General features: G+C 47.9%; 1 protein-coding gene across 2 annotated transcripts in view; it reads right to left on the bottom strand.

Annotated features, from left to right (window-relative positions):
* Nucleotides 1-11,666, bottom strand: part of SLC24A4 (solute carrier family 24 member 4) — a 195,986-nt gene extending 184,320 nt beyond the window's left edge. For both annotated transcript variants that reach the window (XM_004017955.5, XM_004017956.5), the window contains exons 1-2: nt 11,157-11,666; nt 9,007-9,117 (exon numbers count right to left, since the gene is read on the bottom strand). In XM_004017955.5, the coding sequence (XP_004018004.2) occupies nt 9,007-9,117; nt 11,157-11,286 (241 nt within the window). In that variant the 5' untranslated portion in view covers nt 11,287-11,666. The remainder of the gene's footprint in view (nt 1-9,006; nt 9,118-11,156) is intronic.
* Between the last annotated feature and the right edge of the window lie 9,765 nt (nt 11,667-21,431).

Genomic DNA, 21,431 nt, shown 5'->3' with positions numbered 1-21,431 from the left:
ATCTCACTTTGGAGGGTTGGGGGCATGAGAGAGGGACAGGGGTGTGGGGGAAGGAGAGGGGATAGAAGGGGAGAGGCGAACCCCAAAGGCCAAGCAGGATCTTGGCAGAGCCAGTACTAGAACCCAGACTTTGGCTCCCACTTGATCCGCTGTATTAACATATCCACTTCACCCACATAAAAAAGCCAAGAGTGATTGCCCCGATGACAGACTGTTCTCTTCCTTGGCCTCCACTTGTGGCTTTGCCAGCCTATCTCTGTTCCAAGGCAGATGGTGACAACGGCCCCCAGAAGTCACCTGGCTCCTCTAGAGGTTGTCCCTTGCAGGAAAGCCCCTGCCCAGGCTGGACCGCCTGCTCTGCCACTTGGGACAGTAACTGAACCATGATCTCCCTGCCCACAGGGATAAGTTCAATTCTTGCTTTTCCAAAGCAGCATTTGCTTTTACATAACAACTTTCAAACTTGGGATATGTGACTTGTCTCCCAAGCCTGCTGGAGCAGCCTCCGAACAGACGTTCGTTCAGAATCCAGACACTTCATCTCGTCTCCGGTACCACCTCACCTCCACACCCACGCGGCCTGATGTACTTTTTGCAGCTCTGGGTCCCCTCCTCCTACTCTTGCCTTCTCGTGCTTTCTGCACCTCTGCTCCCCACACCGGGGGCGCCTACAGGGACCCACAGCAGTGGGTTCCTGCTCCATGATCACATGTCCTCCTAACCTGGCTCAATGCCAGCGCCTGTGTGCAGGACATCACACCCCCCACCACCCATCCCCTCTCCTCTCCCCCTGGTCTGTACATGTAGCCCTGACCCAGAACAGAAAGGGAAAGTAGATCAGAGCCAGGCTGACTGCAAAATATCCTCCACCTAGAATGTGATCCAATGCCTCTGCTTTCCTGAAAATCTAGAGCCTCCCTTCATCTTCACACACCTCTCAAGAACCTGTTTGCCCTCTCTTCCCCCCGGCCTTCCCTCTATGGACACTCCTATGGGCTGAATGCATGCATGCTCAGTCATGTCTGACTTTTTTGTGACCCCCATGAACTGCAGCCCACCAGGTGCCTCTGTCCATGGAATTTTCCAGGCAAGAATACTGGAGTGGCTTGCCATTTCCTACTCCATATGGACTGAAGGTGTCCCCACAAAATTCCTTTGCTGAAGCACTAACCGTACTCCCCCCAAGGTAGTGGTGTTAGAGATGAGGCCTCTGGGAGGTCACATGGGTGGCACAAGTCATGGAGGATGGCTTTGGACCTGATGGGATTAGTGGCCTCACAGGAAGAGCCGGCAGAGTTGTTCTCACTTGCTCTCTCCTGCCACGTGAGGATACACATAGGCCAGCAAGTGCGTTCTCACAGGAGCCTGACCATGCTGGTATCCTGATCTTGGATTTCCAGCCTCCAGAACTGTGAGAAAATACATCTCTGTTGTTTGTTTAAGCCATCCAACCTATGGTATTCTTGTTATAGCCACCCAAGCAAAGACACAGCACCGTGAGCCCTTTCAAAAGACATATGTGAAAAGCAGGAAAATCAAACATGATGAAGAAAATTCCTCCAGCATCAGTGGGGGGAACCAAGCTCCTCTCGCCGTTTTCAAGCACAAGGCACAGGATGGAGGGAGCCCAAATGAACAGGAGTGACATGGCAGAGGCAGGGCCACTGATTCCATCTCAAATGTGTGGGAAAAGGCAGAAAAGAATAGGGGAAGGCATTCCCACCCCAGCTGAGAAGCCAAAGGATAAAACGCCACCTAAATGCCGAGAGATGAAAACCAGTTTCTTTATTCAGAGGCAATTTCTGCAAGGTACACCATCCTCCAGCATCCCAAACCTCCAAAAGGTTAAAAACAAATAAGAAATGTAAATGTATTTCCAGAAGAGAAAATAAACAGTGTGTGGTAAGATGTTTACTTCTTAACTTGTCCTCATAAAATTCAATTGACAGATAGTTTTCCAGTCCTTATAATACACAGGCACTGTGTCATCTCCAGATAAGCCGATTAAAAAAATAATCATGAAAATGGAAGCTGATGTGTGAACATGTGTGTATAAATGCTTGATGGGTATTAACTCATTTAATTCTAACAACCCTATGAAATGATTGCAATTATCACCCCCTTACCACCATCATTTTACAAAAGGAAACACTAAATACCTATTACGGTTTTAAAGAGCAAATGAGCCTTGTCTTTTATATCCTAGTTGAGAGAGGCAAACAGTGTAACAATAGATATAGAGCCTGTTAAAAGCGCAACCAAGAGAACCAGTGACAGAGAAGGCTACTTTGGGTTGGGTGATCAGGAAAGACCAGCGGGAGCTGGCAATCACACAAAGGAACCCATTGTGGAAGATTGGGGGTGGAGGAGTACGTGGTCCCCAGAAGCTCCAAAAGTCGGCCACAGAATGTGTCCATCCCTGGATCTCACAGGTCAGTGCCAGGCTCAGGCATTTGCAGCTCTCAGAACCTCCCAGAATCACAGGTCCCACCCTCAACTGTCTTCAAACACTTCAGCTGTCACCACAGAGAGATGTGTGGAAACCCTTTGGGTCCTGATGCAGACTGAAGGTTTGTGTCTCCCTGAAACTCTTACATTGAATCCCTAACCCTCAAATGTGATGGTGTTTGGAGGTACAGCCTTTGGGAAACGATTAGATTTATTTGAGGTCATGAGGGTGGAGTCCGCATGACAGGATTAGTGCCCTTCTAATAAAGGGAAGGGAGACCAGACCTCCAGTTCTCTCTCCACCATACGGACACACAGCAAGAAGAAAGCCATCTGCAAGCTAGGAATGGAACTAGCCAACTCCTTGATCTTAGACTTCTCAGCTCCAGAACTGCGAGAAATAAATGTCTGCTCTTGAAAGAGAAAGAACAAATATCATATATTAATGCATGCATATGGAATCTAGAAAGATATTGCTGATAAACCTACTTGCAGGGTAGTAATGCAAATGCAGACATGGAGAATAGATTTGTGGACACGGTGGGGGAGGAGAAGGCGGGACGAATTGAGAGAGTAGTAGGGAAACCTATACATCACCATATGTAAAATACATAGCCAGTGGGAATTTGCTGTAGGACACAGGGAGCTCAACCCAGACCTCTGTGACAACCTAGAGGGGTGGGATGATATGGGAGATGGGAGGGAGCTTCAAGAGGGGGAGGACATATGTATACCTATGGCCGATTCATGTTGATAGATGGCAGAAACCAGCATAATATTGCAAAGCAATTATCCTCCAAAACGATGTTTGAAAAAATAAATGTCTGCTCTTTAAGCCACCCAGCCTATAATGCTTTGTTCTGTCAGCCCAAATTAAGGTAGTTCCCACAGGATTCAGTGTCACTGCCCTTCATTCCTATTTCATGCATTTTGTAGGGAGGGACCCAATGCCTCTGAGGGAAGAAAAATAAATGACTTTTCCATAGACTTCAGTGGTCAAAAGGAAGCTTGTGGTTTTTTGTTTTTTAGCTTCCCTACATTTAAAAAGAAACCAAACTGTTTCAGGAAAATCACTATGTCAGACCAAGTCTAAGCCTTCATTGAACATTCAGATACTGAAAGCCTACAAGTGGCAGACGGTGTTCTAACCCAGTGCTGCCTGGCCTTCGGTGGGCATGGGAGCGCCCTGGGGGATTCCGTTAGGATGCAGACTCTGACCCTGCAGTAGGTCTGGGGTGGGCCTGAAACTGCATCCCTAATGCTCCCAGGTGATGCCAACCACACTGAGCAGCAGGACTCCAGCCCAGCAAGTGCATCAACTCTGGCTTCAACTTGGAATAAGCTGGAGAGGTCTGAACAAGTCCTGATTTCTGGGCTCTACCCCAGACAAAGGCAATTAGACACTCCAGGGTGGGGCCCGGGCATTTCAACAGTGCTCAGTGGGGACTTCCCTAGTGGCACAGTGGATAAGAGTCCACATGCCAATGCAGGCAACACAGGTTTGATACCTGGTCCAGGAAGATTCCACATGCCTCAGGGTCACTAAGCCCATGTGCCTCAACTACCGAGCCTGTGTGCTGCAACTACTGAAGCCCGTGCACCCTAGAGCCCCACAACAAGAGAGGCCCGGGTACCACAACGTGGAGTGGTCCCTGCTCTCCACAACTAAAGAAAGCCCACGTGCAGCAATGAAGACTCAGGACAACCAGAAATAAATAAAGGGCTCAGTGGTCTGAACGTGCAGCCAGGGTTAAGAATCGCTCTTCTGGACATAGAGCAGTGAGCTAGGTAGCCCTCAAGGGGAGACAGATGAGAAATAACTAAATTATTTTAGACAGCAGAGACATATGTCATAAAAACAACATGGGATAACGTGATGAGGTCAGCGGGGGGGTGGGGGGAGGGGGGCAAGCAGGAATCACACTGAAGCACAAATAACAAGAGAGAAACACTCCCGAGATACGAAGACATGACCCCAGGCTGAGAAAAGAGCCCGCTTTCCACCTCAAGTCTTAAGGGATGACAAGAGCAGGGTCCCATTTGTGTTTTTAGGACACAAAGCTATCTCTCTGACAGACGCACAGGTTGCACTCTGAGGGGAGAGAAAATAAGACACGTTTCCTTCCTGGAGGTTCTTATGAAAACATGAACTAATGTTTGCTGAACACCTACTGTGGGCAATGTGAACTAATGTTTGCTGAACACCTACTGTGGGCAATGCTTCCGGTCTGGGAACTGACATAGCAGGCCATTGTTCAAGCTCCACATGAAGAAACATGTGGAGAGACCACATGGGGAGACCACATCCCTAAAAGACCCCATTTGGTAGGTCACAAAGGAGGCAGTCTAGCTGGTGGAGAGGGATGCACGGTGGATTCTCAGAGGATGCAAGAAATTTGTGGTTCTTTACAGGCAGCTCCTGTAACTGTGTAGCAAAGGAGGCAGCCGTCAAATGCCACCTTGTCACCACTGCCCCCTGCACCCCGACACTAACTGGTAGGGAGCTCTGGTCCACCTTCATCACAGCAGCCCCAGAACAGGACTGCTACAAAGCCACCTCCTGAAAATGCCCACCCCTGCCGGCTCCCAGGGGCAGTTCAGGTGTTGGAGGAGGAAGCTTCAGTCCCATCCCTCCAGACGCAGAGCCTGTGACCTAACTCTAAGCGGGTCCAGGCCCAACACTCCCCTGGCCAAGCAGCTGGCGTAAGGAAGTCATGTGACTCAAGTCACACCAACCCACCAGAACCTCGGGGCTTCTGCAGAAACACCTCAGCCAGCAGCACTCTGTCCAGCATTTTGGGGTCTGGGAGGACCTAAAGCCAGGGCTGTGGTCACCGCATGCTGGATGATATCTGAGCTCAGAGGCAGAAAGTGAGCATCACAGTTCACCTTTGATCTCAACCAATAAACCCCCTTTTTGGCTAAACCCAGCTTGGGAAAGTTTTCCGTCACTGCAGCAGAGGCCTGCTTCATCCAGACCCCCAGACACTGCAGAACTGCCTTGGACTCATTCGCCATTCTCCAAGCCCCTGATGTGGTCCTGTGAGGCTGCTGCCTGGAGGACCTCTGCAGTCCTCCCATGTCACTGAGTCCCCTGGGTTGAGACTCTGTCTTCTCTACTTGATTACGATCTGCTTGATGACAAGGGCTGCCACTTATACTTGCCTCTACCTCCACCAAGCACCCACTTGTGAAATGGAAAGGAGGCTAGATAGTCTCATGGTCCTCGGATGAAGAGGCTGGAAGGGAACTCAGGCTTCAGCCCCATCTGGCCTGGGCGGAGAGCAGGGGCAAGTACAATAGGGAGGGCATGCGATCAGAGCCAGGTGACCCCAGGATGTTCATGGCGGCCAAGAGATCCTGGGAAGTCACTAAACTTTTGAGCCTTGTGTTCCCCACCTTTGCAAAAACACTGAGGTGTTTAATGTTGGAAAGGGCACTTTCATTCCATCACTTGACCAATATTTACCAAGTCCTTTCTAATGTGCAGGACACGATCCCAGAAACAGATGATACAAAATGAACTCTTTGGAACCCCAAGGACTGTAGCCCACCAGGCTCCTCTGTCCATGGGATTCACCAGGCAAGAATACTGGAGTCAGTTGCCCTTTCCTTCTCCAGGGTGTCTTCCCAACCCAGGGATCAAACCCGTGTCTCTTATGTCTCCTGCATTGGCAGGCAGGTTCTTTGCCACTTGTGCCAACTGGGAAGCCCAATTCAAGTGACTTGTTGCTAAACATTTTGCCAGTTTCCCTGCTTCCTTCTTTGAAGGGGGACAAAACCAGGCATTCCTGCCATATAGGGCTGACTGTCCCATAGTTAGTGGAATAATTTTTGATCAGACAGTACACTGAAGAGATAGAAGCAACAGTAGGGCATCGGAGACTCTAACCTAAGAAACGGGGCCCTGAGTCAGCCAGTGTGCCCAGACTACACGTGACAGAAGCTACAGGAGGAAGACATAGCCAGTCCAAGATGAGAGCTTGGTGAGCTAGAAATCAGTGCAGAATGCACTCCCCCTCTTTACCCAGGGTGAAAAAGCATTCCCCACATGGATAGTGCTGATTTTAGCATCTCAGGAGACTGGAATGAGAGGACGGGCCCCAGCCACAGTTTCTGGCTGTACACATGTTCACGGGTTAGTCCCACACATGCGTCAGCCACTTCCTGCTGCTGGAAGAATGTGCTGAGGGAGGTGAAAGACAGGACGGCACCACTGCCCACTGGGTCACCAGGACAGGTGGGAGTTCAAAGGGAATCCCAGCTGCTTTTCTGCGAGTTCACCCGGCCCCATCCCCATCAAGCAGAGGGTGAACAATTCAGAGATTTAGCTAAACCTCTGTGTCCCAGATGGACTCCTCTGACAGCATTCTGAGGGAAGGGAAGTTGATGGTGTTGAAAACAGGCTTTGAGGGAAGGCCCTGGCCTTCATCGGTGCATGGAACTAACCAAACATTTCAGACCTACAGGCCTAGGTTCCCGGACCAGCTTCCCACTTAAAAGTTTCGTGACTTTGAGTGCCTCCTGTCTCCTCCCTAGGTATTTACCCACCTGTAAAATGTGGATAAGACTTGCCTATGAAAATAAGGGTTTCCCAGGTGGCGCTAGTGGTAAAGAATCTGCCTGCCAATGCAGGAGACACAAGAGATGCGGGTTCAGTCCCTGGGTGGGGAAGATCCCCTGGAGAAGGAAATGGCAACTCACTCCAGTATTCTTGCCTGGAGAATCCCATGGACAGAGGAGGCTGGTGGGCTACAGTCCATGGGGTCGCAAAGTGTTGGATACAATGGAGCACAGCACTGCTTTGCTGGCACTCCCATGAGAATAAGTCATGGGAAGACTGCCTCCTAACCTGTTCCTTTGGCCTGGGTTTCTAGTTCCTTTTTCATACAGCCCCATGCAGAGCCTCACCCAGTTCTTCTAACAACCCTAGAGTAGGAGGGCCAAGTTCTATTCTTCCCATTTTACAGGTAAGAAAACAGACATCTAAAAAGACTGGCTTGCTTGGCAACTTGGTGGAAAAGCTGAGTGGTATCCATCTAAAATAAAACCTCCATAGAGTGTGGAGAAAAAGGAACCCTCCTACACCCTCGGTGGGAATGTAAATTGGTGAAACCACCATGGAGAACAGTATGGAGGTTCCTTAAAAAACTAAACATAGAGTTACCACGTGATCCTGCACTCCCACTCCTGGGCATATATCCAGAGAAAACTATAATTTGAAAAGATATGCACCCCATGTTCCCCAATGTTCATAGCAGAGCTATTTACAACACCCAAGACACAGAAGCAACCTAAATGTTATCAACAGATGAATGGATAAAGAAGATATACACACAAGGGAATATTGCTTGGCTATTAAAAAAAAAGAGTGAAATAAGGCCATTTGCAGCAACGTGGATGGACCTAGGGATTATCATATCAAGCAAGAAAGACAAATATCATATCACTTATATATGGAAGCTTAAAAAATGATACAAATGAACTTATGTATAAAACAGACATAGACTCATAGGCTTAGAAAGAAACTTACAGTTACCACAGGGGATAGAGGGGAGGTGGGGGTAAATTAGGTGCTTGGGACTAACATATACACACTACTATATGTAAAATAGGTAAACAGCAAGGTTTATAGTATAAGCCTGTATGCGGGACTATACTCAACACTCTAAAATAACCTAAATGGAAAAGAATCTGAAAGATAATAGACATATACATATAACTGAATCACCTTGCTATACACTTGAAACTAACACATTAGAAATGAACTATACTTCAATTACTTTAAATAAGATAAAACTTCACGGTTCCCAAAGAGCTTTCAAATGCATCATCCCATTGAGTCCTTTGCACAAGGGGCCCCAAGTTTGGGGGCTGAAGCTAAAACCTAGGACTGGCCTGTCTGAGCTTCTATTAGCTGGCCAGCACAGCTCCTGGGAAGAAATCTCTACCCGTTTAAGCAAAGCCTGTGTCTGGCAAGAAGAACAGACAAGACTGGGTCCCTACAGCCTCTTACTCCCTGGAGAAGTCTGAAGAGGAACATCAAACCACCTCCCAGGGCAAGCAGAACCATCTCTCAGGTTGCAATGATACCTGGAATTCCTCTCCCAAAGAAGGGGTCCCAGTGTGTCCCACCCCTGCAGCGACCCTGGGTGGTATGACCTGGTGGGTCATCCCAAAGTGTCCTCTCCCCAAGCAGCTGGGTGTGCTGCCCCTGGAGTTCCATCAGATGGACTCAGCGAGCAAAAGGGAGAGAAAATGAAGACATCCAGACAAACAAAATGGGGGGTCGGGGCAGAACACTGACCCTTTAGTAGCACTGTGAGAGCAAAAACTGAAAATGGAAAACTCTCAAATGTGACCTTTTCAGCTGTTGGATAAAGAATGTGAGTTGCTTAGCAGCACAACTGATTCATGTCTGTATGTTACCTTTCAGCTCCTTATTGCTACCCTTTCCCATTCAGGGTCACAAAACCATCTTTTCTCAGCTCTGGTTACGACTGTCTACATCCATACCATCTTGAGGCCAAGTCAAATGCCTTGGGAAGACTCTCTTACCAGGATCTGTGCAATTCTTGGCTGCCTCAGTCCCATTCACTGGTGCCATCAGCCTTCTATTTCTCCATGTGTCTGGGAGAACATATTTGCTCACAGAAGCTGTTCTGTGCCCTGGATTGGAAAATAAGTCACAAACACCATGAGATCAACATGGCACCTACATTCTCACAATGGCCTTACAGCATATATCTAGCTCTGTCAGCAACAGCCCTGTTTGACTATTTAAAGCTATCTGCAGGGATGATACAGTGACTGGAAGCACAGGATCACCTGCTCACCTACAGTAATCTGTTTCCTAGATCTAGTTCATTGTTTCCAGTCCCAGATAGGTCAGCATGTGCTCTGACCTTGGCCAAGATTGCTTCGGTCTCAGCCCCTCACAAGTGCAATACAGGGTTTAGACAGGCGACCGTTAAGTTCTTAGCCAGTAAACATGCTCAGGTATCCCGGTCCTGAAAGATAGTCAGCAAACAGGTGGAGAAAGGTGATGGGGTCTGTCCTGGGACTTTGCACCCTCGAATGTGCATACAAATCACCCGGGAACCTTGTTACAATGCACATTCTGATTCAGTAGGTCTGAGCCAGGACCTGGACTTCTACACTAACAAGCTCCCAGGTGACACTGATTCTGATGGTCCAAGGGCCATACTGAGTAACAAGGAAGATCACTGGAGTGGATGCTGATGACCAAGTGCAGTTGAACTTCTAAAGGCCTTCCTGATCCAGCAAATAAAAAATAATTCTCACTTTAAGACCTTTAAAGTATTCCTTTACCTCTCCTGAGGTGCACACTGCTTCAGCTGGGTAATAATACCTCTTCTATAATGCTGACATCTAAGAGCCTCTAGGTATTTTGTTATTTCTAGTGTGTAATTGAGGGAGAAAACACATCAACTTGCCCAATTGCAAAGCACCAGGTACTATGGTGTTCAAATAACCTTTCTGGATTTCTTTTGGAAAGGGCAAGTTTTGTTTAATCTTTCATCCTCAAATCACGAAGTTTGAGTTTTGAAAGGCTGTATAAAGTTTAATGAAGCGCCACCTGATTTTTATCAATCACTATGAGCCTCTCTAAATTGTCCCTAACTACTCAAGAAGGTACCATCTGCTTTATTCCCCATATCCTGATTGTTAAATCACAGCATTTCTTTCGCTTTCTTAAATGTTTGAAAATACACACATACATACATATGCACATATATGTATAACCGAATCACTTTGCTGTACACCTGAAACTAACACATTATCAATCAACTATACTTCAATTGAAAAGTTGAAATAAAGTTGCCAGAGAACATTAAAAATCAAAATAGAATATTAAAAACAACACTAAAAGGTCCCCAGCACCCATATAATGGGAACGTTAGCCACTCTGAATGTCTTTTGAAGGTTCCACCTGGGCTCACATGCCCTACCCCATCCCTAACATTTTTTGTAAGTTTCTTTTTCTCTCCATCTTAAATTTGCATATCCTAAGCAACTCCCAAATTTCCTTGTCTCTTCTCGGTTGGAAGGCGTGTGGATAGTGGTTCCAGGCACCAACAGTCTAATTCCGCGGGGATTAAGAGGAGTTGAAAAGTGATTTTGAAACACAGCGGCAACCTCCCCAGGGGACAGACTGCCCCACCATTTTCAGGGTTTGGGGAGGACGCGTCAGGACACCCCGGGCGCCCCTTCGGCAGGGGCGGGGGCGAGAGCTGAGACTCAAAACCTGGGTTTTCGAGGGACGCGGAGAACAATCTTCCGTGCTCTGCAAAACTGGAAGGTGGTCCATTCAGTCTCGTCCGCCCCAGGCCAAGAGAATCCATACATGGACCTCGCCGCTGCGCTCCCCACACTCCCTGGGCACCCCCAGGGACAGAACTCTGACGCCGAGGGGCCAGTGGTTCATGCTTTCGTCTTAGTAACACAGACCTGCAGCCGCGTTCTGAGCCCCCAGCGGCCGCGCGCAGCTCAGGGGAACAGGCACCAGCGCTCGGAGCGTAGCCATCAGCCCTCCTGGGTGCGCTCTACCTGCCTGATGGGGAGGGGACTGGATGAACCCTTGGAGCTAACCTGGCTGGGAAAAGAGGGAACACCTCCCAGAACTGTCCCGCGGTTTTCCAGCCCAAACCCCCCAACTCCCCGGGCAGGCCCGCACCATTACCTACCCCAGCTGCCAAAGAGGCCAGACGCACAGCACACCAGGGCCAAAATCGCGCACACAAAGCCAACTTGCTGCGGCAGCATCTCTCGCCTCCTGCGAACTTTGCGCGGCCCAGGGGGCCCGCGGAGCGCCATCCCGCAGCGCCTGGATGCCGTCTCTGACAGAGGATGGGGAGCCCCAGCGGCCGGAGTGCTATCTGGGGCCGAGCGGCGTGGACTGGAGCGGGCGACTCGAGGCTCAGAGGCCAGGGGCTCCAGGCCAAAGGTTCATGGCCAGCGGGCGAGCTCGGCAGGGAAGCAGAGAGAGGAGGTGGGGGGCGCGCGGCGCAGCCGGAGCTCAGAGTCCCGCGCGCGGTGTGCGCGCTCCGCGCACCATGGCTCGGCGGCAAGGAGGCGACGCCGGCACGGTGGCGCTGGCGGCCCTGGATCGCAGGGCTGGCGCAGTCCCGGCGTTGGTGCCGCTACCTGCCCGCTCAGCCTCGGCGCCCTCGCCCGGCCGCAGCCCTGGGAGCAGTGCCCCGGGGCGCCCGCGGGAGCACTCAGTGCGCCCCCGCGCGCCGCGCCGCGGCTCCCACTCGTAGCATCCTCCCGCTCCAAGTTTGGCGGCGGTCGCCGGCCAGCGATGCTCCCCTGCTTCCCGGCGAGCGGAGCCTGGCCGGCCCAGTGCGTTCAAGTGGGGAGGCAGACTGGACGCGCGGGACCTGCGACCCTCGCCGCGAGCCGCCTAGACGTCAGCCCTCCGGGGGCGAGCTCTCCCCGGGAACTTTGTCTCCGGCTACCGGCGCCTGCGTCTGTGAGGCCGCGGCGCCTCCCGCCTGCAGCTCTCGCCTCCCTTCTCCTCCCCTCCCGCCCCTCCTCCCCAACACGTGTACTCCTCCCCTAGGGCGCACTCGCCGGTGCGCTCCTCCCTTCCCCGGCGAGGCTCAGCTACTGACCCACACAGTCGCCCTCCTTCTCCCTTTTTCTCTCCCCCTGCCCCTACGGAGCCGAAACTAGCCCTTCTCTAACCCTGCGGGGCTGCTGCAGAGAGGAACAGGTTATGGCACCGCAGGGACTCTGGAAACGAGGGTTTCCGTAGAACGATCGCTCTAGTCCGGGCTCTGCACGACCCCCGAGGCGACCCGAGGCCCCTACACCCCCGCGGGGCGGGAGATGCAGGAGAAGATTAATTGCTCGAGCTGAGATAACAAACACGCTTGCACCAAGCCAACAAGCGCCCGCGCCCGCGGGGACCAGCTCCTGCAGGGCTCTCGGGGCGGGCGGGGGAGCCGGCGGCGGGGGCGCAACGCTGACCTGCAAAACGCAGGAGACCCGTTGGAGAGAAACCCGAGAGTTCTGCCGCCCCGCCGCGGAGAGTTGAGCTTTTGATGTTCTGGAGCCGTACCGTTTCACGGGGCTTTCTGGGCTTGGTTTTGTTTTTCCTCCTTCTTTCTGATCGGCCCTCTAGCGTAAACCGCTTCAAAAATGGGGCAGGAGAGAGAATTTCAGAAGAGCAGCCGCTGAGTTGTTATCCAGGTGCAAGCAGGTGGTGGGGACCTTGAGCCAGAGGGCCTCAGCCCCTGGGAATGACTTCTTTCCCTGGCCATTGAGCACCTAGTTAGAGTGTGCTAGGGGTTAAGTCCATGTAAAATCCTTTTTGGAACAAGGCCAGGTCTGTTTAATTAAATAAATACACACCCACCGAGTGCAGGATCAGTGCCAAGTGCCAGTCAGAGAACAAAACAACCAAAATATGTGTACTATCCAGTTCCTGCTTTCAAGGAACCCCAAATCAAAGGGGAGCCAGACCCTTAGATAAGTGCCGGTTTAACAGAGTCAGTTACAAAAGTCACTGTTTTTGCAGGATGTATGTTATTTTATTTATCATTACTCAAAATGTGGTCCACAGCAGCATAAGCATTGCCTGGGAGGTTGCAAGAAATTCAGGCTCTAGAGTTCCAGCCCAGACCTACTGAGAATGTGAATTTTTAACCAAACCCCCTAAGAGGATTGTGTGTACACTCAAGTGTCAGAAGCGTGACCCTTTCAAATCTGTCCCACTGATTCTAGTGGGACACCATCTGCACAGTTCCTCTCAGACTAAGCATTGCTTGTGTTGGCCTGGCACAGTGACACAAGTGAGAGGTACCTGGAGGGCCAGGGGAGGGAGAAGTTTCACTAATTATTTTCCATAGTCCCTTTTCAGTACCCACGGATACTGAAGGCATGAACACAAGACTAATTGCAGTGGAAACCCCTAGAGTAAATGAGATGGAAACAGCCGGGTAGGCCTTGTATAGAACAGCTCAGGGTTTTGTTTTGTCTGTAGAGCAGCCTTACCATTGAGGACCTCTCTCTATATGAGTGACCTCTACCGAGCATCCCTGCCAGTGACCACAAAAACCCACTTTTCATATGTTTGAAGAATTTTCTTAATGACCAGGCTGTACAAAGATTGCTATTTAGCAATAGCAAATAAAAAAAACCATAAAACAGTGTTAAATGTGGCATTTGGAAAGCTAGCAAAGAGCTGATGACATCCTATTTTTGCCAAAGGAAAAAGAGTTAAAGTGATAATATGCTTTCATCCCATTCACAAGACAGCATTCAGATCACATTGGTTAGGCAACTCTCAATGGTACCCCACTCCAGTACTCTTGCCTGAAGAATCCACAGACGGAGGAGCCTGGTAGGCTGCAGTCCATGGGGTCGCTAAGCGTCGGACATGACTGAGCGACTTCACTTTCACTTTTTACTTTCATGCATTGGAGAAGGAAATGGCAACCCACTCCAGTGTTCTTGCCTGGAGGATCCCAGGAACGGGGGAGCCTGGTGGGCTGCCGTCTCTGGGGTCGCACAGAGTCGGACAAGACCGAAGCGACTTAGCAGAATGAACAAAATGGCATATTATATGTGCACCTCAGTATTTATTGCAGCACATTTATAATACAATAGCCAAGTCATGGAAGCCACCTAAATGCCCATTGACAAATGAGTGTTTAAAGAAGATGTGGTATATTTGTACAATGGAATATTACTTAGCCATCAAAAAGAATGAAATGTCATTTGCAGCAACATGGATGGGCCTACAGATTACTAAGTGAAATAAGCCAAAGACAAATATTATACATCATTTATTGTAGAATCTAAAAAATAATACTAGTGAGCTTATTCACTTGTATTAGAAAATAGAATTAGACCTGAAGACATAGAAAATAAAATTATGGTTGCCAAAGGAGAAAGTGTTGAGGGGGCATGGGGAGGACAAATTAGGAGTTTGGGATAAACATATACACACTACTGTGTGTAAGATAGATAACCAATAAGGACCTACTGCATAGCACGGGAAGATATACTCAATATATTGTAACAACCCATAAGGGAAAAGAATCTGAAAACACACACACAGATATATAGACAAAATTGAATCATTTTTCTGTACAGCTGAAACTAATACAGCATTGTAAATCAACTATGTTTCAATTAAAAAAAAAAAACTTATTGAAGCTTTAAAAATGGAATCTTTTTACTAGGATACCCAGGTGGTTCAGTGGTAAAGAGTCCACCCGCCAATGCAGGAGACTTGGGTTCAATCCCTGGGTTGGGAAGATCCCCTAAAGCAGAAAATGGCAACTCACTCCAGTATTCTTGTCTGGAAAATCCCATGGACAGAGGAGGCTGGCGGACTATAGTCTACAGAGTGGCAAAGAGTTGGATATGACTTAGACACTGAGCATGCAATATTCTCTTAAAACTGTTGTGCATGGAGCTTATGTAGGGCTGGCGAAAATAGACATTTCTGAATAGAAAACAGGCCAAAGGAGTCATCAGGTGTCCGTCTTTAAACATTTAACCTGCTCTTTAATAGAACGTTTCTTTGACATCTTTCACCTGCTCTCAGCTAATAGAACCCTTGGAATAATTTCATATGCACAAACGGATTCTTTTTATTTGACAATTTAAAAAGCAATTCGTTTGAAACTGTACTTTTTGCTTCATTTAAATCGTGCCCATTACCAAATAGTCTTTGCTGCAGTTCTAATGACTCACCTTGCAGAAGAGAGAATTGGGTCTTATGTTCTTTTCAGTTCAAAGCATCCAGGAGCATTCTCTAAGCAGGGCCATGGAGACAGATGGAAAGAGCATTTCTGAGTTTGTCTTCGTTAGCCTAGTTCTGGCTTCAATGACGTTGGATTCCGAGTATTCTCTTTGCAATAGTGTTTTCTGTCATATGACACAGTAGGAGACCGTCCACGTGACCAGTTTTCACCATTTTGATAGGAAGGCTCAGTAGGTGGAGATAAGTAAAAAATTTTTTTTTCTTAAAAATTCATTCCTATGATATGAAGAGCCTCACCATTTAATTCTTCTTCATTTTTGCAAGTTTACCAGAATGACTTTCTCTATGAATTGTAACTCCTCCTGCTCTGTTTTCCAGATGGCAGTATCAGTTGGCAACACCTAGGACAGCAGTTTTCATGCTTCAGAATCCAACTGCTGAGCCCCACCCCAGGGTTTCAGCTTCAGTAAGTCATGTATGGATGTGAGAGTTGGACTATAAAGAAAGCTGAGCACCGAAGAATTGATGCTTTTGAACTGTGATGTTGGAGAAGACTCGGCTTGGACTGCAAGGAGAGCCAACCAGTCCATCCTAAAGGAAATCTATCCTGAATACACTGGAAGGACTGATCCTGAATCTGAAACTCCATGGGGTAGCAAAGAGTCAGACATAACTGAGCCACTGAACTGAACTGAAGTCTGGGGTGGGGCTCGAGAATTAGTATTTCTAACAAGTTCCCAGGTGAAGCTGATGCAGCTAGTCCAGAAACCGTATTTTGAGAGCCACTGGGCTAGGTTATGCCCTGATAACCATAACATATGGTAAAACAACAAAAGTTTGCTTCAGGGTAGCAGAATATTTGACCCCAAAACACGCCACTTTGGCATAAGGATTATTTTGAGCTGAAGCTAAATAAGAAGAAACAAATACAAGAAAAGCTTCCTCTACTTGCCTTTCCCCTATTTGCCTAAACGTAGGAAATAAATCTGTAAAGATGTCCCCACTCCTTTCTACCAGGAAGGACGGAAGTTAATCACTGGAACAATTCTAGATTCTTATCAACCCAGGGACAGCACCAGAGGAATCTAGCTACAAACTTTGCTAAAATTCACCCTTATCCACCACTGATCTCCCCGTATAGTTTTGTTGCTACTGTTTTTTAGTCACTAAGTCGTGTCCAGCTCTTTGTGAGCCCATGGACTATAAGCCACCAGGCTCCTCTGTCCATGGGATTTCCCAGGCAAGAATCCTGGAGTGGGTTGCCATTTCCTGCTCCAGGAGATTGTCCCAACCCAGGGATCAAACCTGCATCTCCTGCATTGGCAGGCAGATTCTTTACCACTGAGCCTCCAGGGAAGCCCTTACATTTGCCTTCGCACAATTTGCTACCCTAGAAACACAAAGTCTTTTTCCTTTGTCTTCTTACTTCTCTGAAAATGGACCTTTTATAACTTTTTATTTTATATTGGAGTACAGCTGATTAACGATGTTGTGAGAGTTTCAAGTGGACGGCAAAGGGTCTCAGCCATACATATACATGTATCCATTCTTCCCCAAACTCCCCTTCCCTCCAGGTTGCCGCATAACACTGGGCAGAGTTCCCTGTGCTATACAGTAGGACCTTGTTAAGTTATCCATGTAAAACATAGCAGTGTGTACATCCCTGACTATCCCTTCCCCCTATTCTTTCCCCCGGCAATATAAATCTGTTTCTGTTTCATAAATATGCTCATTTGTATAATTTCCTTTTAGATTCCACATTTAAAGGAAGTCATATTTTTCCTTCTCTGACTTACTTCACTCAGCATGACATTCTCCAGGTCCAACCATGTTGCTGCAGATGGCATTCTTTCATTCTTTTTCATGGCTGAGTCATATTCTATTGTATATATGAAATTACTTTATATTCCATTGTATATATGAAATGTACATTAAAATGTTATGTAAGCCCAAATTCTTACCACCCCTTTGAATTACTCATTACTAGGTAATCCATGTGTATGCATGATGCCCATGTTAATAAACTCATTTGTTTTCCTCTTGTTAGTCTGTCTTTTGTTGGTCTGATTTACAAGGGTCCAGCCAATGAACCTAAGATAGGTGGATGGAAAATAGTTTTTACCCCCTACGTTTCTTGTCTATAAAGAGGTGTGTGTCTTGAGGGCAGTTACTTGGGTTCTTGGGAGCAGCCACATTTTCAAAGACTGCTGTTTGTCATGCCAGAGGGTAGAAAGCCCTCTAGAGGATCTTCAGCCCAAGTCGACGACTCTGGGCTCTGCACACCACTACTCACCACTCATTGTCTAAAGCTAGTCACATGGCCCCAGCATCGTGGGAGGGGCCAGAAGTGCCCTTCCTCCCCTGCCAGGCTGAGCTCTGCACTCTGCAGTGGGCAACCCCCATGACAGCCATACCAGGGCAAACCTCAATCCGCCTCCTTGCTTTCTGGAACCTTTCTTGCCTGCCCCTTCCCCCTCCCTGATAGAGTTGATCCAACTTGTTCCAAAGCCCCTGAAGTGCATCGCCAGTATAGCACTTCCATCACGTGGTTTTGTGAAATGGATGAGAATATCTGTCTCCTCCTGGCCAGTGAGGACTTCAAGGACCTGCCATCTTATCCACAGCTCTGAACACAGTGCCCAGCACATTAGGTGCTTAATAAACGAAGTATTTATGGAATGAATAAACTAACATGGCTTGGTTACAATGTGAAAAAGATAAAGAATGCTTGCCTCTGTTAGGTGGAGCCCGCTCTCACCATCACTGCAATGCCACCCCGAGTTCCCATTCATCTTTTCTGTCAAGGCCACAGTGACCTGTGGATACATCTCAACACAATTGGACACTCTGAATATACCCTTCTTACAATAGTCACATCCTTAACGTAAGATCTTAACAGTGCGTGCTTATAGTTTTTCCTCTTCCTTCTCCAACCAGCTCTTCCCTTGGTCCTCTGTGCCTCTGTCCTAGGCTCTCTTTTCTTCCCTTTGTATACCCCTCTTCCCAGAAAAGCTCATCAATTCTCCAGCTGATGTTACTCACTCTCTGCTACTGACTCATGTGTCTATATCTGGAGTCTTTTCAGGAATTCTGAGCCCTGTGTCAGGAATCTGGGGCTCATTCTTGTCTTGTCTTCCCGCCTCTTCCCCACTGCCATCCAGTCTGTTGTCACTTAGGCCTCAGGTTTGTCCCCTTCTTGTCATCCCATATCAGCTCTGGCTCCATTCCTCACCTGCACCCCCAAGCAGCCTTCTTAACCAGTCTTTACATCACATTCTTTCCTCCATCCAGCAGCTATTCTTGTTGTTCAATCGCTAAATCATGTCTGACTGTGACCCCATGGACTATAGCACGCCAGGCTCCTCTGTGCTTTTGTATCTCCCAGAGTTTGCTCAAATTCATGTCTATTGAGTCAGCGATGCTATCTAACCATCTCATCCTCTACCTCCCCCTTCTCCTTTTGCCTTCAATCTTTCCTAGCATCCGGATCTTTTCCAGTGAATTGACTCTTCCTATCGTGTGGCCAAAGTATCGGAGCTTCAACTTTAACATTATTCCTTCCAATGAATATTCAGGGTTGGTTTCCTTTAGGAATGACTGGTTTGATCTCCTTGTAGTCCAGGGGACTCTCAAGAGTCTTATCCAGCACCACAATTCAAATACATCAATTCTTTAGTGTTCAGCCTTCTTTGTGGTCCAACTCTCATATCCGCACATGACTACTGGAAATGACTACCCAGTAGCTAGGGTAAAGGAAAAATCCAGTTATGTCCTTTCCTCCCACAGAATCCTTAGAGATACCCTGCTGCTTTCAAGCTAGACCTCCAGCTCCTGAACTAAACAGATAAGATGCTGCTTGATCTAATCAGTACTTTCAACATTGGCTGCATTCAATTCTTCTGGGTTGTTTTTAACCACCTGGGGGTGGGAGCTGGGCAATGGTATTTCATACAAGCTGCAGACAAGATTGTTTTACCCAACCTGCTCCAGAACCTCCTGGTGCCTCCAGTTCAATATTTCATTATTCCTTTACTTTCACTCCAGGCTCCAGCTGTTCAAACCTATTTCAGGCTCTTTCTTGCTCTTCAAAGTTGACCCTTGTTTAATTTTCCATGACCATGCCTTGCCACCTCCAAAGCTCACGTTTTCTGGTGGTATGGACTGAATGTTTGTGTCCCTACAAAATTCACATGTTGAAATCTATTGTCAAATTTGATGTGTTAGGAGGTATTAGGAGGTGGGGCCCTTAGGAGGTGATTAGGTCTTAAAGGTGGGGCCTTCGTGGATGGGATTAGTGCCCTTATAATAGCACCCCTGGAGAAGGAAATGGCAACACACTCCAATATTCTTGCCTGGAGAATTCCATGGACAGAGGAGCCTGGCAGGATACAAGTCCATGGGGTTGCAAAGAGTCAGACATGACTGAGTGACTAACACACACACACACACACACACACACACACACACACACACACACACACAATAGCACCCCAGGAGCTCCCTCTCCCCTTGCAGGAACACAGCAAGAAGATACCCATCTATGAATCAAAAGTGGGTCTCATCAGTTCCTGAATCTGCTGGCACCATGATGTTGGACTTTCCTGCCTTCAGAACTCTGAGAAATAACTTTCTGTTGTTTACGCTTGCTATGTGTACTTCTGTTAAAGCAGCCTGGACTAAGGCACCTGGCTAACTCTTTCTGTTGCTTCCAATCTTAAAGGATACATCATTTCCTCCCAGGACCACTGAAGGCTGAGTTAAGAGCATTCTCTTCTATGTTTTTCTGTCAAAGAATTCATCACGCTGTATTGTGATAAGCCATTTCCTTGTGCACAGTTTCCAGCAGACTCCAAGCTCTGTGAGGACAGGAACCACATCTTGCCTGCACATTCACTGGACTTGGTAGATGCTCAGCAAATACAGATGGAAGGAAGAGACAATGTTCCACATTCAGCAAATATGATTTGACCTGTTTCTCCCATTGGCAACTGCCATATGTGGTGTTTTCACCATCTTGTGTCCTTTGACCCCCATAATATCCCTGGGGAACAGGCATAGCCAGAATCAGCAATAAGCTGTGGAAAATTCTGCAAGAGATAGGCAGACCAGACCACCTGGCCTGCCTCTTGAGAAACCTTTATGCAGGTCAGGAAGCAACAGTTAGAACTGGACATGGAACAACAGATTGGTTCCAAATAGGAAAAGGAGTATGTCAAGGTTGTATATTGTCATCCTGCTTATTCAACTTATATGCAGAGTACATCATGAGAAATGCTGGGCTGGATGAAGCACAAGCTGGAATCAAGATTGCCGAGAGAAATATCAACAACCTCAGATATGCAGATGACACCACCCTTATGGCAGAAAGTGAAGAGGAACTAAAAGCCTCTTGATGAAAGTGAAAGAGGAGAGTGAAAATGTTGACTTAAAGCTCAACATTCAGAAAACGAAGATCGTGGCATCTGGCCCCATCACTTCATGGGAAATAGATGGGGAAACAGTGGAAACAGTGTCAGACTTTATTTTTGGGGGGTCCAAAATCACTGCAGATGGTGATTGCAGCCATGAAATTAAAAGACACTTACTCCTTGGAAGGAAAGTTGTGACCACCCTAGATAGCATATTGAAAAGCAGAGACATTATTTTGCCACCAAAGTCCATCTAGTCAAGGCTATGGTTTTTCCAGTAGTAATGTACGGATGTGAGAGTTGGACTGAAGAAAACTGAGCACTGAAGAATTGATGCTTTTGAATTGTGGTGTTAGAGAAGACTCTTGAGAGTCCCTTGGACTGCAAGGAGATCCAAACAGTCCATTCTAAAGGAGATCAGTCCTGGGTGTTCTTTGGAAGGAATGATGCTAAAGCTGAAACTCCAGTACTCTGGCCACCTCATGCGAAGAGTTGACTCACTGGAAAAGACTCTGGTGCTGGGAGTGATTGAGGGCAGGAGGAGAAGGGGACGACAGAGGATGAGATGGCTGGATGGCATCAATGACTCGATGGACATGAGTTTGAGTGAACTCCAGGAGTTGGTGATGGACAAGGTGGCCTGGCGTGCTCCAATTCATGGGGTCGCAAAGAGTCGGACACGACTGAGCGACTGAACTGAACTGAACAGGAAGCTAAGGATCCTCACAATTAAGTGCCCTACTTAAGTTTGCAGAAGGAGTTAGCAGTATGGCTAGGATTTGAAGCCAGTCTTCTGCCCATTCCCAGATGGCTCAGTGGTAAAGAATCTGCCT

The sequence above is a fragment of the Ovis aries genome, chromosome 18 (assembly GCF_016772045.2).
Source record: "Ovis aries strain OAR_USU_Benz2616 breed Rambouillet chromosome 18, ARS-UI_Ramb_v3.0, whole genome shotgun sequence".
NCBI classification, from domain to species: domain Eukaryota; kingdom Metazoa; phylum Chordata; class Mammalia; order Artiodactyla; family Bovidae; genus Ovis; species Ovis aries.
This window is presented reverse-complemented; position numbering and strand designations above follow the sequence as displayed.